At 44.0% G+C, this 18,432-nt stretch overlaps 1 protein-coding gene across 1 annotated transcript in view; it reads left to right on the top strand.

The window, feature by feature from the left end:
* LOC141107987 (transcription initiation factor TFIID subunit 9-like) overlaps positions 1–18,432 on the top strand; it is a 42,508-nt gene that overhangs the window by 12,570 nt on the left and 11,506 nt on the right. Inside the window, exon 6 of the mRNA XM_073599114.1 lies at positions 13,200–13,310. Coding sequence (XP_073455215.1) covers positions 13,200–13,310 — 111 coding nt within the window. The remainder of the gene's footprint in view (positions 1–13,199; positions 13,311–18,432) is intronic.

Genomic DNA, 18,432 nt, shown 5'->3' on the forward strand with positions numbered 1-18,432 from the left:
AGTGATCAAATACCTCCAAAAGGAACGTTGGTGCTGGCCACCCTTCCTTCAGCCTGAGCAGCTGCAAGCTAAAAACAGTCAAATAACACTGTTGGTAAAGTGACATTTCCACTACCTGGCTTAACCACTTGCCCACTGGGCACCTAAACCCCCTTCTTAACCAGGCCAATTTTCAACTAGCAGTGCTCTCACATTTTGAATGACAATTACTCAGTCATGCAACACTGTACCCACATGACATTTTTGTCTTTTTTTTTTTTCACACAAATAGAGCTTTCTTTTGGTGGTATTTAATCGCCTCTGGGTTTTATTTATTTAACATTTTGTAAAAAAAAATGCATTTTTCTTCATATCTGTTATAACATTTTGCAAATTTGTACGTTTTCTTTATAAATTGTGGCCAAATTTTATACTGCTACATATCTTTGGTAAAAATAACCCAAATCAGTGTAAATTATTTGGTCTTTGTGAAAGTTATAGTCTACAAGCTATGGTGCCAATCACTGAAAATTGATCACACCTGATGTACGGCCTCATCTCTTGAGACACTAACAAGCCAGGACAGTACAAATACCCCACAAATTTACCCCTTTTTTGGAAAGTAGACATTCCAAGGTATTAAGAGGCATGGCAAGTTTTTTCACATTGTAATTTTTATCCCACAATTCTTAGCAAAATGAAGTGTTTGTGTGTTTTTTTTTTTTTTTTTTTTTTACCACAAAATTGTCATATTAACAGGTTATTTCTCTCACATGGCATATGCGTAACACAAATTTAACTCCAAAATACATTCTGCTACTCCTCCTGAGTATGGCGATACCATATGTGTGAGACTTTTACACAGCCTAGCCACATACAGAGGCTCAACATGCAGGGAGCACCTTCAGGTGTTCTAGAGACATAAATTACACATTAAATTTCCTGACAATCTATCACACTTATGAAGGCCCCGGAGCACCAGGACAATGGAAAGTCCCACGAAATGACCCCATTTTGGAAAGAAAACGCCCCAACTTATATTCTATGAGGCATAGTGAGTCTTTTGAACATGTCATTTTTTTTTTCCTCAAATCGTCTTTCAGGACAACCTTGAAGAGTGCGAAGTTCCGCCCATTTTCCAGAAAACACATGCAGCCTTTAAATCCCTCCTCTTCCACCATGGCTTCAGTTGTGTTTCCTCCACCATGGTGGAAGCGCATGCTGGAACCAGGGAGCTGCTCTCTCTCCAAGGTGGAGGGAGAAGGCTTACCTTTTGTGTTTTGTTGTGAAGTGACCATCCCAGTACCCCCCCAGTACGGGCACGGGGGGGGGGGGGGTGTTTGAGTCCCCGGTCTCTCCAGCTCAGGGGATGCAAGGGCCCGCAGGAGGCGTCGGCGTCTGTGTGCCCAGGGTCCGCTGACATGGCCCTGGTGGCTGGGCAGGTGCCGCTGCTGGTCGGCGCATCCCACGTGTCGGTTCCGGGTCCCGGCTGGCAGGTGACGTCATGTCTGGTGATGCGGCTTCCTGCGGGGGCGTGGCGCAAGTTGTTCCAAGCGTCTGGAACGCGGAGACTAGGGGGCGGGTCTGTCGACCGGTGCTTCCGGTTCCTGCCCATGATGGGACCGGGAAATTCAAAAACCAGATGTTTTTTTCTTTTCATACATCACGGGACACAGAGCCATAGTAGTTACTATGTGGGTTATAGGCCACCTTCAGGTGACACTGGCACACCCTAAGACAGGAAGTCCACTCCCTATATAACCACTCCCACTACTGGGATTACCTCAGTTTTTTTTCGCCAGTGTCTTAGGTGTTGGTCACAAGTAAAGACGTGCTGTGCTGAGCTCCACTGGAGCAATCCTTGCTGGAGCTAGCTATGTAGCCGGATCCATTCAAAGTGTCTTTTCAGGCCGAATTGAATGGTACTTGGGCCTAGTGGCGGAAGAAGGTTTGGCCTGTAATGCTTCTCTTTTTTAGAGAGCTAGACCCCGGGATCCAGAGCTTTGTTTTTTTTTCAGCCATAAAGCTTTTTTCTGGCAGGGTGTTTTACAGGTCCAGGAGTGTGGGGTCCCCGGTTCCTGAAGGTTTTGTAACGGAGCCCACCGTGAGAGGTGAAGATTGGGTCTGTTGGTTTTTATCACAGAAAGCCCTGCAGCAGGAAAGGTAAGTGGAGGTTTCTAAAGAATTTTTACATTTCTTATGAAATGTCTCCTTTAAAAAAGTAAATGTTGTCATGCCTGAGTCACCAATGGGGTCTGTATAGAGCACGTACCTTGTCATGCTTTCCTCAAAGATCATGCTTTGTCACAGAAGCAGCAGGCTTCTCTCCAGCGAGCAGCTCAGACCTCGGGTGAGATTGGGGGGGATTTTCTTCCACGAAACACCCCCCACCTGGGCAAAGCTCTTTCCCTTCTTCCTGCAAGGGGGAAGCCAAAAATGATTGGTGATGCCACTCCGGTTTTTCACCGCCTCTGCACGGCGGCTAGTTACAGGTCTCCTCCTCACCATCTCCCCCCCCACACACACACACACACGCACGCACGCACGCTGATTCCGTCAGATCGGAGGCCCGTGCTCGCGCGGGAAAACCCTCTTTTGAAAAGGGGGGGGGGGGCGCGCGCGCGAGGTGGTGGAAGGGGCGGGGCTTAGCCCAGCGTTGGAGTCCACCAACGTCCAGCGCGGGAGTATGTTTAAAAGCTGGCTGCAGATGTCGGAGGGACACAATAGCAAAAAAGGGGCATATAAGAGGTTGGTGACACAAGCAATCCCTGACACATTTACTAAAAGCATTAGGCTGAGCGTTAATAGCAGTGGCTGGACTATTGCTCAAGCAGTAGATGCGATTTCTTCTGATACTACCTCTGCTTTTGTGCATCGGGCTAAGGTCAGAAGGGGGGGTTGAAACACCCCCAAAAAAGGGCTAAAAGGGTCTCCCTCAAGCTCTGGAAAGCCTACTCATCTCTACAATGGCATCCTCCCCTGAGTGGGGGTGGCTGGTCAGAATGAGAATCGGGGCCATGAAATGTTTTCAGCTGTTCAACACTGCAGCCCCTGTTTATGTTACTAAAGGTCTTTTTTCCTCAGCCATGATAGGATTGAAAAAAAAAAAAGTTAGCTGCTTTAATAGCATCCCAGTGTGGGACAAAATGCGACAGGTTCTCTTCTATTACCCAGGACCCTCAAACTGAGGAACTGGGTGGCGGGAAAAGATGAATTCCCTCAGGGGACCGTGGTGAGGCTGATGACTCCTCTTCTGAGGTGTCAAATGCGGGGGGGGGATCTGCTTTTACAATCTGCTAAGATTGATGGTACAATTTCTTGGTGAATGGTCCGCTCCACATTTATGTACCCTTAACTGAGTGTTTGGGTTCACTAAAGCCTCCTCATGCTGTGCATGCCTTTCCTGTCCATTCGTTGCTGGAAAAGCTTTTTGTATCTTAGTGGATCACCCAGATAAGCATTTTTTCCCTCCTAAAAAGTTTTTTCACACTTTATCCTATGGAGGAACAAATTCACTAGAAGTGGGATATACCAGCAATTAACAATGCTATATCCTCTGTGAATAAAAGTTTGACTTGTCCGGCAGACAATGCCCAAATGCTTAGGGATCCAACGGATAAAAAGTTGGAATTCCTATTAAAAAAAAAAACACTTTTTTTCTCTGGCGGATTGAGTGTCTCACACTGCGCTGATAGTATTTGGTTAATCGTTGAGAGACCAGTTTAAACAGGTGCTCAAGATTATCCTGTTCAGCAGGCCCAGGATCTGGCAAGCTACTAGCAGCTTTATGTTTGCAATAGTTGCTATGAGAGATTCTACCCCCTTCGCTAAGCGCCATGCAAGAAGCTGCTGGCTAGTCTTCCTTTTTGCGCTGAAACGGCTGTTTGGGGATGATTTCGGTAATACATCCAAAGAAATTCTAGTGGAAAGTACCCCTTTGCCATTTAAGAAAAGGAGTAAACTTATTTCATTTTAAAAAGCTCCTTCTCCTGTGCCAGGGGCATCAACCTCCTGGCAGTCATGACGGCCTCCGCCGTCAAGTTCAAAAGGTAATCCTCAGGGTCAACCCCAGGGACAAAAGAGGTCTTGAGGGTGGAAACCTACAAAATACTAAAGCCTCCTTATGAGGAGGTGCCCCTGCTCGCTCGAGTAGGGGGAATACTTCTGCAGTTCTCAAGGATCTGGCAGGAAGAGTGTCAAGACAGATGGGGGACTTCCTCAATCGCTCCAGGGTACAAACTGGAATTCCAAGAGTTCTCGTCTCCTTGTGTTCTCAGATCAAGCGTTCCTAAGGATCCAGAGAAAAAAGTCTTTCTTTCAAACATTGGACCATCTCTGGCAAAAAGTGATCATGGTGGTCCCCATGTAAGAGCAGGGGTTGGTGTTTGGTTCAAACCTTCTTTTTGTTTTTTTCACTGTGCCAAAACCGAATGGACATTCTGGAGCTCAAAAATCTAATTCGATTCCTGAATATACCTGCTCTTTTTTCGCATGGAGTCAATCCAATCAGTTGTTTCCATCCTACAAGGAGGAGAACTTCTGGCATCAATCAATATCAAAGATGCATACCTCCATGTGCCTATTTCCTTGCTCACCAGTAATATCTACTTTTTAAGGTAGAAAATCTTCATTTTCAGTGTGTAACTCTGCTTTTCGGTCTAGCTACTGCACCTTGAGTGTTTACAAAGGTTCTGGCCCCTCCTCTAGCCAGATTTAAGGACCCAAATTATAACAATTATAGTTTACCTAGATGATTTGTTCTTGATAGACCAGTCGGTAGCCCGCTTAGACCAAAGTATGGTCACCACATTCAACTACCTGGCATACCTAGGTTGGATTCTCAACCTAGAAGAAATCTTCCTTAAAACCATGAAGAAGGCTAAAATACTTGGGATCTGATCATAGATACACCCAGAAAAGGGTATTCTTGCCCCAGGAAAAGATCAGTGCCATAAAGGAACTGATTCAGGTGGTCGAAGCAAGATGAATTCTTCTATTCAGCTTTGTATGATTTTGTTGGGAAAGATGGGGGCTTAATTCGAGGCTGTTCCTTATGCTTAGTTTCATTCCAGACTGCTGCAAAACAGTATCCTATCGGCTTGGAATAAAAGGGTCAAAGCTCTAGATTTCCCATTGTGTCTGACTCCAAAGGTGCGCCGGAGCCTCAGTTTATGGTTAATAACCAAAGATCTGCAAAGGGGAAAATCCTTCCTTCACTTACCTGGGAAGTGGTAACAACATATGCCAACCTTTTTTGGGTTTGGGAGCAGTCCTGGAAGAGGCAACCGTCCAAGAGAAGTGGCCAAGATCAGAAATGGCTTTGCCCATTAACATTCTAGAAATTCAGGCAGAGCACTTGGTCCTGAGGTCCTGAACATTCAGTTTATGGAATTGTCCTGCCAGGATTCAATCCGACAATGCCACAGCAATGGCCTATATCAATCACCAAGGGGGCACAAGAAGTTGTGCGGCCCAGAGAGAGGTGAATCATATCCTATCGGCAGTCTTCGTTTTACAAATAGAAAATTGGCAGGCGGACTACTTGAGTTGCCAGCAGTTGTTCCCTGGGGAATGGTTCCTTCACCCCGATATCTTCCTGTCAATATGTCAAAGATGGGGGATCCCAGACGTAGATCTGTTTGCGTCCAGGTTCAACAAAGAAATGGACAACTTTGTGTCAAGAACAAAGGATCCGCTATCATGCGAAACAGATGCCTTGCTATTCCCGTGGATTCGGTTCTCACTGATTTATGCATTCCCTCCTATTCTGCCTGCGTCCACGACTTCTTCGCAGGATCAAGCAGGAAGGGAAGTTGGTGATTCTTGTGGCCCAGGAGATCTTGGTATGCAGAGTTCTTAAAGATGGCGGTAGCGGACCCATGGACCCTACTGCCACAACCAGACCTTCTCTCGCAAGGTCCGGTATTCCATCCTACTTTACAAACGCTATATTTAACGGTTTGGCTATTGAGACCCACATTCTGAAGAGGCATGGGCTGTCAGGTTCAGTGGTGTCTACTCTGGTTAATGCAAGGAACCCGGCCTCCAGAGTCAGATATTATAGAGTCTGCAAGGCATATGTCTCCTGGTGTGAATCCAGGGGTTGGCACCCCAGGAAGTATGTCATAGGTAGAATCCTTGACCTTCTACAGATGGGATTAGAAATAAATCTGGTCTTGGGTACTATCAAAGGCCAGGTTTCAGCCTTATCAGTATTATTTCAGCAACCACTTGCTTCACTCTTTTTTGTTTTGTAGCTTTATTCAGGGGTTAACACGGCTTAATCCTCCGGTTAGGTCACCCCTGGACCATTGGGACTTGAATTTAGTCCTGTCGGCATTACAGAAACAGCCTTTTGAGCCGATACGACATATTCCCTTGGTCCTTTTGACAAGGAAACGTTTTTCTGGTAGCCATATCTTCTGCAAGAAGGGTATCAGAGTTGGCTGCTCTTTCTTGTAAAGAGCCATATTTAATTATTCACAAGGATAAGGTTGTATTGCGTCCTCATCCTAGTTTTCTGCCGAAGGTAGTGTCAGGTTTTTTTTTAAACCAGGATATTGTTCTACCTTCATTTTTCCCAGAAACCCATTCTGTGCAAGAAAGTCACTACATTCTCTTGATGTGGTGAGAGCAGGCAAAATCTATTTGAAGGCGACTGCTCAAAACTGATGTTTTGTTTGGGTTGCCTGAAGGTCCTAAAAGAGGACAGGCAGCATTGAAATCTACTATATCTAAATGGATTCGACAAGTGATTGTTCAACCTTATGGTTTAAAGAGAAAAGTTCCACCTTTTCATATTAAAGCGCACTCCACCAGGGCTGGTAATACTTCCTGGGCAGTGGATCACCAAGCCTCCATGGCTCAAATCTGTAAGGCCACAACTTGGTGTTCAGTCCATACATTTATCAGATTCTATCAAGTAGATGTAAAAGGTCATGGGGATAACGCCTTTGGGCGCAGTGTGCTGCAGGCAGCAGTATAAGCCCTCTGATCTCATGATGCCCTACTTTTGTTGTGTCTCCCTCCCTTCAGTTGGCATTGCTATGGGACATCCCACATAGTAACTACTATGGCTCTGTGTACCGTGATGTACGATAAGATAATAGGATTTTTATAACAGCTTACCTGTAAAATCCTTTTCTTTGAAGTACATTACAGGTACAGGTCCCTCCCTTCTTTCTGTTATACATGTGTATTGCTTTGCTACAAAAAAATGAGGTACTCCCAGTAGTGGGAGTGGTTATATTCGGAGTGGACTTTCTGTCTTAGGGTGTGCCAGTGTCCCATCACCTGAAGGTGGCCTATAACCCACATAATAACTACTATGGCTCTGTGTCCCGTGATGTACTTCAAAGAAAAGGATTTTACAGGTAAGCTGTTATAAAAATCCTATCTTCTCAGTACTCCGCTGCGCTCTCTGCTAAGATGTAGGAGAGACCGACAGCTACAGCAGAAGCAGGCGCCCTAGGCACCGGTCAGGCCCAGGTAAGAGGGGTACAGTGGTACCTTTATTCTTGTCCATATGGGCTTATGTTGTGTTTGTTTTTTGGATCCTCCCTGCAGGGAGCCTGTGGCTGCACAGTCAGAGGTTACTCCGCTCAGACCCTGCAGTCTGGACTTGGTAGTTGCTGAGGAGATTGCACTGCTCGGGGCACTGTTTCCTTCTGTCTGGTGGTGGTCTAGTTGTGCACTAAGGGTTGATAAGTTGTCAGGGGGCCCTTAGGTGATTTTCATTTTTTCGCATTACAGGAAAAAGCTTTAGGAAAATCCAAGCATTCAAACCTACCAAGTCAGAGGAAATGTCCTTCCTGCAAGAACCCCCTCAGAGATTCGTGGCAGAAGGCAACGTGCAGTTCCTGTATTAAGGAATTTGATAGAAGAGGAAACCTCCCAGCAATACAAGGATTTGTTCTCTTGAGTACGGTAACTTATGAACCCATTGAGTTTGGTCAAGTCCATGCTGGTTCAGAGCCCAGCAGGCCAGGTTGAGCCCCAGCATCCACCATCGAACCCTAGGGCATCCACCTCTAGCCCAGTAGAGGTCGTGGACTCAGGTGATGAGGGGGCAAGTACTTTTCCCTCCCTCAGGGATTCAGATGAGGAGGATGATAGCTGAGCCTCTAGGTACAAACTATCTTTGGAGGAAGTGGATGACCTTCTGAGAGTGATTTGCACTACCCTCAAGATCCAGGAGGAAAAGGTGCAACTATCGGTTCATGATAAAATGTACCAAGGACTAGACGACACTAAACATAGTGTTCCCAGTCTATAGAATCTTGTCGGACACAGTAAAGAGAGAGTGGAAGGACCTTGAAAGGGGCCCCTTCTTTTCCAAGACCCTTAGGAGAAGGTTTCCCTTCGAAGATGAGTCAGAGCTATGGAATAAGAAACCCCGGGTAGATGCCGCATTCTCGCAGGTTTCCCGTCGCACAGACCTAGCATTTGAGGATATGGGGGCGCTGAAGAATGCGATGGACAAGAGAGCGGATTCCCTCTTGGGGAAAAAAGCGCGAGATGAAGGCAGTGAAGTACATGGCTGATGCATCAGCCGAATCAGTTAAGATGTCAGCAAGTTCGTCAGCGCTAGTGAATTCAGCCAGACGTGCTGTCTGTTTAAAAACTTGGTCTGGTGACACAGCCTCCAAGATTAAGCTATGTGGCTTACCTTTTTCGGGTGATCTTCTTTTCGGTCCAGACCTGGAAACAGTCCTGGATAGGACAGCCGACAAGAAAAAGGCTTTTCCTTCCAAAAAGAAAAAACTATCAAAGAATTTTCGTGCTGTTCAACAGCCCCACAAAAGTAAGGCTCAAGACCACAAGAACCACTGGGTCTCCCAAAGAGGTAAGGGAGGAGGAGTTCTCTTTAGATCTCTCCCAGACCAGCCCCTAAAAACAAATGACGATCTTACCCCAGTAGGGGGAAGATTGTCTGCCTTTCGCCTACAGTGGAACAAAACAACTTCAAGCCTGTTTGTGAAGAGCGTCATCTCCCAGGGATACAGTCTGGAGTTTTCAGAGGCCCCCCCGAGCAGATATTGTTACGACCCTTCTAAAGGATCAACAGAAGCTTCCGCAATGATGAGCCTGCTTCAGAATCTAAATCAACAGGAGGTGATTATCTAGGTCCCAAAACATCAGGAAGGTTGAGTCTTCTATTCCCACCCTTCTTGGTGAAAAATCCTTCGGGAAAGTATTGGTTGATTCTGAACTTAAAGATCCTAAACGGATCGATCTGTTACAAACATTTTTGGATTCGCACGATCCATTCAATAACGAATTTGCTGACTCCAGACTGTTTCATGGCATCCCTAAAACATTAGGGATGCCTATTTACATGTCCCGATAGCTCAAGCTTCCCAACACTTTCTCCGCCTAGCCCTCAACCCAGGGACTTCAGTTTGGCATCTCCAATTCAGTGCCCTGCCATTCGGACTTTCATCCTCCCCCAGGATCTTTACAAAAATAATGGCGGAAGCCCTGGAGCCTCTGAAGCTAACAGGGATTTTGATCATCCCATACCAGGACGACCTGTTTTTTGCGGACTCCAAAGAACAAGTCTTGACAAATCTTCAGGTGTCTCAGACTGACCTCAAGAACCTAGGGTTGCTCCTGAATCTAGAACCAATGCAGGAGTTGAGGTTTCTGGGCTATATGATAAACTCATTGCTACAAGGAGTTTTTCTGTCACAAGAGAAGATTGAGAAGATCCAATCTGCAGTGAGATTCAAACCAATCTCTCAATTTCAGTTCTATCAGCCATGGCAGTCTTAGGACTTCTCACGGCGTCGATCGCAGCTGTACAGTGGGCCAGATTTCATTCCAGGCCTCTTCAGATGAATATCTTACAAAGATGGTCACACCAGGAGTCATTAGAGAAACAAATCAAACGTACCTCAAATTTAAAATGGGCGCTCTGGTGGCAGGAAGTGGTTAAAAGAGCCAAAGTATTCATAAACGACGATCTTGGCATTTTGAATACTTAGGAGTGGAGGGGTTTGGGGCCTGTTATGCCTCATTTCCACTGAGTGGATCGGTTCTGGTCAGTACAGTTTGAATGGCCTAGAATGGTCCGGTCTATTCTGGTGAGCGTTTCTACTGCAAGTGGGGACCACAAGGGGCCATACAGGGTTTAGAAAAAATGCCTCAGCATAGCACAGCAGAGGGTTTTCTGTCAGCCAATCAGTGGAATGTATTGTAGCTCCGCCCTAACCGAAACCGTTCCATTTTCTATGGCCCCACATCTGAAGCAGGACCCTGAATGGAGCGGTACGGTTCGGTTGTATGGGCCGCTTTCATAATGGAAACACCCAAAATAGCGTACCGTACCGAACTGATCCGCTCAGTGGAAACAAGGCATTAGACTCTTGATCCCTTCATAAAGAGTACCTGTCACTGCCTATTACTGTCACAAGGGATGTTTACATTCCTTGTGACGGCAATAAAAGTGATCAGATTTTTTTTTTAAAGGGACAGTGTTAAATAAAATTAGAAAAAACTCTCTTAAAGCACCCCATCCCTCCGTGCTCGCACGCCAAAGAAAACACATACATAAGTCGCACCACACATGTAAACAGTGTTCAAATCACACTTGTGAGGTATCGCCACAATTGTTAGAGCGAGATAAAGAATTCTAGCGCAAGACCTCCTCTAACTCCAAACAGGTAACCGTTAAAAAAATTTTCAAGCGTTGTCATGGAGATTTTTAAGTACCGCAGTTTGTCGCCATACCACGAGTATGCCCATGTTGGGTATCTATTTACTTTGCATAACATCATCTTTCACATTATACACAAAAATCTGACTTTATGGTTTATTTTTTATTTTTCTTTCAATTCATTGAAGTTTATTTTTTCACCAAAAATTGCGTTTGAAAGACCGCTGCGCAAATTCAGTGTGACATAAAATATTGAAACAAACGCCATTTTATTCTCTAGGGTCTCTGCTAAAAAATATATATATAATGTTTTGGGGGTTCTAAGTAATTTTCTAGCAGAAAATACTGATTTTACCTTGTAAACCACAAATGTCAAAATTGGTCTGCTCTTGAAGTGGTTAAAATTATTTTTTTCCCCCCCAAAAATTGCATTTTTAAAACCCCTCGCAAATACAGTGGAGGTTATAAGTAATTTTCTAGCAAAAAATACTGATTTAACCACTTCCCTACGAGGGCAATTCTGACATTTCTCTCCTACATGTAAAAATCATCATTTTTTTGCTAGAAAATTACATAGAACCCCCAAACATTATATATGTTTTTTTAGCAAAGACCCTAGAGAATACAATGGCGGTTGTTGCAACTTTTTATCTCACACAGTATTTGCGCAGGAATTTTTTGAATGCGTTTTTTTTTGGGAAAAAAACAGTTTTGTGTTTAAAAAAAACAAAAAAAAAACAAAACGGTAAAGTTAGCCCAATGTTTTTGCATTTTGTGAAAGATGAAGTTACGCCGAGTAAATAGATACCTAACATGTCACGCTTCAAAATTGCACACGCTCGTGGAATGGCGCCAATGTTCGGTACTTAATAATCAACATAGGCGACGCTTGAAATTTTTTTACTGGTTACATGTTTTGAGTAACAGAGGAGGTCTAGGGACAAAATGATTGCTCTCGCTCCAACGTTCGCGGCGATACCTCACATGTATGGTTTGAACACCTTTTTCATATGTGGGTGGGACTTACGTATGCGTTCGCTTCTGTGTGCGAGCACACGGGGACAGCGACACTTTAAAAATTTTTTATTTTTTTTTTTTTTATTTGGACACTTTTTTGAAAAAAAAAAATTGATCACTTTTATTCCTATTACAAGGAATGTAATAGGAATATAACATGACAGGTGCTCTTAATAGTGAAATATGGGGTCAATAAGACCCCATATCTCACCACTAGGCTGGGAAGCCTGAAATAAAAAAAGAAAAAAAATAAATAAAATGATCACCGCTTCCCAGCCGAAGCGGCGCCGTTTTTTTTTAATGGAGAGGCCGGGCGTGACGTCATAACATCGCGCCCAGCCTCCGGTGATCATAGAGACTCCGGCGACCATCTGGTCCGCTGGAAATCTCTATGATCTGCATCTGCCGCCGGCAGATCCGCTCTCCGCCTCAACGATCGTAACGGTGAGTCGGAACAAGCACCGGAGGGTGGCGGGAGGGCCACTATGATCATTCCTATGGTGTAGAGATTCGCTGGCTGAAACCGGCAATATCTGAATGATGTCTGTAACTACAGGCATCATTCAGATATACCCGCTCAAAGCCCAGGACGTCATATGACGGTGGGCGGGCGGGAAGTGGTTAAACTTGTAAACAAAGTGCCAGAAAAGGCCTGGTCTTCAAGTGGTTAACTCTTTATTAAAACAAATGCAAAGTGGCTACATGACACTTAATTTGCAGAGCATCCTTTACTTTCTAAAGAAGAATTCTCCCAGTAATGAAAGTCAATACAAAATGTCTCTGTATATAGCTGTGGCTACGTTTTGTCTTTAGGGTGAGTGTAATTTTGCGTTTAGTTTTTGATAGTCTATTAACAGTGCAAGCTTCCTAATAAAGCATTAACATTAAAATAGGCCTGGCAAAAAGCTGTAGCCACAAGCTCTACCTGCTACCTGAACAACAAATACTTGCACTTAAAAGTGTGTTTTACTTTCAGTTTAAACAAAAAAATTTTTTTTCCCCATGAATATGATATGGGTAAGGGTCGGTTCACACTGCTGTGATGTGGGAACCCTGCAAATCTACTGCAGGTTCCTGCATCTCATGTTTCTCGGCGGAAGTTCACACTGCCCTAAGCGAACTGCTGGGAGTGTCGGGTAAAAGTTAATGACACCCCCAAATCCGTTCGCATATCGCAGTGCAATCTGCAAACTTGGACAGGAATCGTATCGCATGGGTGTGAACGCTCATGCGATCTGATTCTGCTGCGGACAAAAAAAAGGGTCCTGTGTGAGTTTGATGTGAATTCATACGATCTTTATGGCTGAAATCACATCGCACAGATATCGCATGTGATTTTTACTGCAGTGCGGTGTGAATCACATCCGATCTCTGACATCGCACCAGTGTGAACCGGCTCTAAAGGAAAAATATATAAAAATATATAAAAATACTATACATTCCCTTTTGTACAGTCTAGCATTGCTAGTTTAACTCTCAAACTATGATTTCGCACTGAGCATTTTCTGTTTAAAATTGTATTATTTTATTTTATATCTTGTTTCAGGGACCCCTGCAGCCCAAACTATGTCTGTTTCCAAGGTTGGGACACCAGTGTCTTTGGCAGGTCAGCGGTTTACAGTTCAGATCCCCACCTCACAGACAACAGTGAAAACAGGTTAGTAAATCTCTCCCACTTCTTTTCATAGTGATGGTTAATATATGTGAAAGTCCTGCTTTGGTAATAAAAAAGGCTATTTTTTTTTTTTTTTTTTTTTACCTTGAAGCAATTTTCATTTGCTTTAAGAAATAAAAAAAGGATAACTGTTGTAGCCACTGTTAGACAGTGGCTTATTAATTAATGTACATAGAAAACAGATCAAAAGTAAATGAAATCCAGACAGAGCTTGCTGTGAAGATGGGTAGAAAAGAACTACATTATAAGATTATCCTGAGGATTTAATAGACTCTCAAGCCAGAGACCGAAGGCTTAGACTTCCAAGCTTCCAGATTTAATAATGACTCTGTGAGAAATTACTGAATGCTGAATTAACCTGACATAGACACCAAATAGGATTGGGTATGTTCAATAAGGGGTCTGCAGTTGTGCTCATAAGGTTAAATACCCTGGCAAAATGTTTGATTTCTTGGCCATTTTTCAGAGAATATGAATGATAACACACAAACTTTTCTTTCACTCATGGTTAGTGTTTGGCTAAAGCCATTTATTATCAATTAACTGTGTTTTACTCTTTTTAAATCATAATGACAACAGAAGCTACCCAAATGACCCTGATCAAAAGTTTACATACCCTGGTGATTTTGGCCTGATAACATGCACACAAGTTGAGACAAAGGGGTTTGAATGGCTATTAAAGGTAACCATCCTCACCTGTGATCTGTTTGCTTGTAACTAGTGTGTGTAGGTCAATGAGTTTTTGGACTCCTGACAGACCTTTGCATCTTTCATCCAGTGCTGCACTGACGTTTCTGGATTGAGTCATGGGAAAAGCAAAAGAATTGTCAAAGGATCTGTGGGAAAAGGTAGTTGAACTGTATAAAACAGGAAAGGGATATAAAAAGATATCCAAGGAATTGAAAATGCCAATCAGCAGTTTTCAAACTCTCAAGAAGTGGAAAATGAGGGGTTCTGTTGAAACCAAATCACGGTCAGGTAGATCAACTAAAATTTCAGCCACAACTGCCAGGAAAATTGCTCGGGCTGCAAAGAAAAACCCAAAAATAACTTCAGGTGAAATACAGGACTCTCTGAAAACATGTGCTGTGGCTGTTTCAAGAGGCACTTGAAAAAAGATGGGCTGCATGGTCGAGTCACCAGAAGAAAGCCATTACTACGCAAATGCCGCAAAGTATACCACTTACAATACGCCAAACAGCACAGAGACAAACCTCAAACCTTCAGGCATAAAGTAATTTGGAGTGATGAGACCAAAATTGAGCTTTTTGGCCACACCCATAACCACTACATTTGGAGAGGAGTCAACAAGGCCTTTGATGAAAAGTACACCATTCCTACTGAGAAACACGGAGGTGGATCGCTGATGTTTTGGTGATGTGTGAGCTACAAAGGCACAGGAAATTTGGTCAAAATTGCTGGCAAGATGAATGCACTATGTTATCAAAAGATACTGGAGGAACATGGGACGTACTTGGACATTCCAACATGACAATGATCCAAAACACAAGGCCAAGACGACCTGTCATTGGCTACAGCAGAATAAACTGAAGGTTCTGGAGTGGCCATCTTAGTCTCCTGACCTCAATATCATTGAGCCACTCTGGGGAGTTCTCAAACGTGCAGTTCATGCAAGACAGCCCAAGAATTTACAGGAACTGGAGGCTTTTTGCCAAGAGAAATGGGCAGCTTTACCATCTGAGAAGATAGAGGCTCATCCACAAATACCACAAAAGACTTCAAGCTATCATTGATGTTAAAGGGGGCAATACACGGTATTAAGAACTGGGGTATGTAAACTTTTGATCAGGGTCATTTGGGTAGTTTCTGTTGTGATTATGGTTTTAAAAAGAGTAAACACAGTTGATTTGATAAATGGCTTCAGCCAAACACTAACCATGAGTGAAAAAAGTTTGTGTTATCATTCATAAGCTCTGAAAAATGGCCAAGAAAACATAAATTCTACCAGGGTATGTAAACTTATGAGCACAACTGTATTTATAAATGTTTTCACACAAGATTCACACAACTTTCATCCAAGATTTGCACATTTTTCTAACTGGATTTAATTAGAAAAATGTGTGAATCCTGGGTAAAATTATGAATCTTTTGTGTGAAAACACACACCCCATCAGCCATAACATTATGACTGGTAAAGTGAAAAACATTTGATTATCTCATGACAATGGCATCTGACAGTGGGGTGGGATATATAAGGGAGCAAGTGAACATGTTGTCCCTGAAGTTGATGTGTTGAAAATAGAAAAACGGGCAAGCGCAAGGATTTTAGCGACTTTGACGACTCCAAACTGCAACTCTTTTTGGGATGTCTCCGGTGGTCAGGACCTGGAAAACCAGTGAACCAGCAACAGGGTCATGAACAGCCAAAGCTTTATTGATTCATGTGGGGGGCGAAGGTTGGCCTGTGTAGTATGATCCAATAGGAGGGCTACTGTAGCTGAAATTGCTGAAAAAAATTGAAGCTGGTTCCAAGAGAAAGGTATCAGAACACAAAGTGCATAGCTGCAGACTAGTCAGGTGGCCATGCTGACCAATGTCTACAGCCAAAGGTGCCTGCAATGGGCACATGAGCTCCAGAACTTGACCACAGAGCAGTGGAAGGAGGTGGCCTGGTCTGATGACTTTAAGAATGGTTTAAGAAACACAACAATGCGTTCAGGGTGTTGCACATCTGTGGAATGTGCGGAAAAAACAAGTCTGATCTATGGAGGCCCCAACTCATAACTCTCAGGACTTAAAGGATCTGCTCCTGATGGCAGATACCACAGCATACCTTCAGAGGTCTGGTGGAGTCCATGCCTCCATGAGTTATGTTGGGTGGTCATACCATGAGTTACTTTTAAAGTGACGTTTTGTTGCTTTACAGCCTGAAATGAAGACACGCAGTTTTTATTTTATTCAGCTGTAACTTGTAACATCCAAGTGAAATATATAATGGCAACATGTCAGAAAAATGTCAAACAGAATCACTGAGTTGGAAAAAGGATCACCCCTTCCTTAAAATGACTTGTAAACCCAGTCAGATGTAGCTAAGCACCTTTTCAATGGGATACAAAGCCATTTGACCTTCAACTGTGATCATTTTGATTAGCTCAGCATGAAAAGAACTTTCCTGGAGCATTTCAGTCCCTGATAGTGCAACTGAAACAGTCAACTATGGGTGGCCAGGCACTGTCAAAAGATCTCCAGGATAAAGTTGTGGACAGGCACAAGTCTGGAGATCGATACAAAAAAATTAAAGGGCTTTAGCAATGCCTAGAAGCACAGTGAAGTCTATTATTAACAAGTGGAAGGTATTTGGTACAACACAGACCTTCTCTGGATCAGGATGTCACTCCAAACTGGATGAAAGTGTCGGGATGAAACTGGTCAGAGGCGCTCTCAAGAGGCCTACAGCAACTCTAAAGCAGTTGTAGGAATTTATGACAGTGGTCATTGTGTGCATTTGACAATAATATCACAAATTGTCAAAAAATGTGGCTTGTATGGGAGGGTTGCAAGAAAGCCATTCAAGAAAGGCCACATGCAGTCACGACTGAGCTTTTCCAAAATGCACCTTGAAGATTCCGAGGCCACATGGAAAAACATGTTCTGGTCAGATCAGACTAAAATTGAAATATTTGGCTTAAACATTGCCAGACATATCGTTTGGTGTTGAGGCCTTATAATTCAATTTTAGTTTGACCATAGCGCATTTTTTCACGTGGCCTCAGAATCTTCAAGGTACATTTTAAGGTGATCAGATGAAACTAAAATTTATTTGGCCTCAACACCAAACAATATGTCTGGCAGAAATCCAATACATGATAGAAAATATGAAACGGCCCTAGCAGCCTATATTAATCAATAAACATCATGGTGATTAGTGCCATATACATCAATATGTTTGTGCCATACAAAATCAGAATGCAACAAAATTTATATAATATGCACAAATCTATAAAGTGCTTATATGGAAAAAAGTGCAATGGTGCTCCAAACTTGCAAAGTAAGAGGTGTCTCCCCCTTCGGTAGCCCCACTCGCCAAAAACAATGGACCCTCAGCTTCGCAGTCTGGGGTAAAAAAGGCAGTGATCTATTGATCTGGGGATGTGTAGGAGGGTTCCTCAGAAACTCTTCCAAGAAGGTACTTTATAACAGAAAGCTTACACCACACTCCATGGATGGGGAAATAAAGAAAAAGCTCATAGTGAAATACCGCTAAAATAAGTTATCAAGAGCATTAAAGGCGCCACTTACAGAGATATCTGGCAAAAACAGGCATCAGTGAAAACATCCGAGTTCGCCGCTGTATGGCGTGCGTTCCACGGAGGCGGAAATTGCGTCGACGTGTTTCCCCTCCAGGGCGTCATCAAAGGACATGTCATGTATATGGCACTAATCACCATGATGATGATTGAACAATATATGCTGCTAGTGCTGTTTCATATTTTCTATCACTTTTAAGGTTACAGCACCTTTGCACAGCGGCTGCAGTTCTGTGTGTTATTTTCCCATATTGACTTTCAGGACAGCAACCTGAGAGACCTTGGCTCCTCCCTTCCTAGGAAACACCGCCCAGCCTAGATTTAAAAGGCATGCTTCCCCGCCGGCTCCAAAGTTTTGTTGTTTCCTCCGGCAAGGAGACACTGCGAGGAGCTGTGGCTAAAGACAGCCAGGGAGGCTGAAGCCTGTATGTCCAGGAAGGAGACAGAGGTCTCTGGGGACTAGTGGTGCTATGCCTCGGAGAGGGGTTACTTGGCAGCCACACTGTTGTTTCTGTTGCCACCCCAGCTCTCCGAAAGTTGTGTCGTGGGATGCTTCAGGTACTCAGTGGAGACTTAGGAGGAGGCGCTGTCGTTGCCCCCCCGCGCACTCTGGTGCGAGCCGTGATGGAGCTCACAACGGGGCCAGGTGGCGGGTGACGTCAATTTCGGCAGGGGGTGTGCACCTCTCCTTGATCCGTGGCTTCCGGTTCCAGCTGCGAGTGCTGAAGGCGGGCTGGGCTTTGGCTGATGGGGACCCGGAAAGGTCACACAGGTGGTTGGAGGGCCCAGAGGCAAGACCATCCTTTTCACAGCGGGAGCATGTCAGAGGCAGGGGC

The sequence above is a fragment of the Aquarana catesbeiana genome, linkage group LG09, assembly GCF_042186555.1.
Source record: "Aquarana catesbeiana isolate 2022-GZ linkage group LG09, ASM4218655v1, whole genome shotgun sequence".
NCBI lineage: Eukaryota > Metazoa > Chordata > Amphibia > Anura > Ranidae > Aquarana > Aquarana catesbeiana.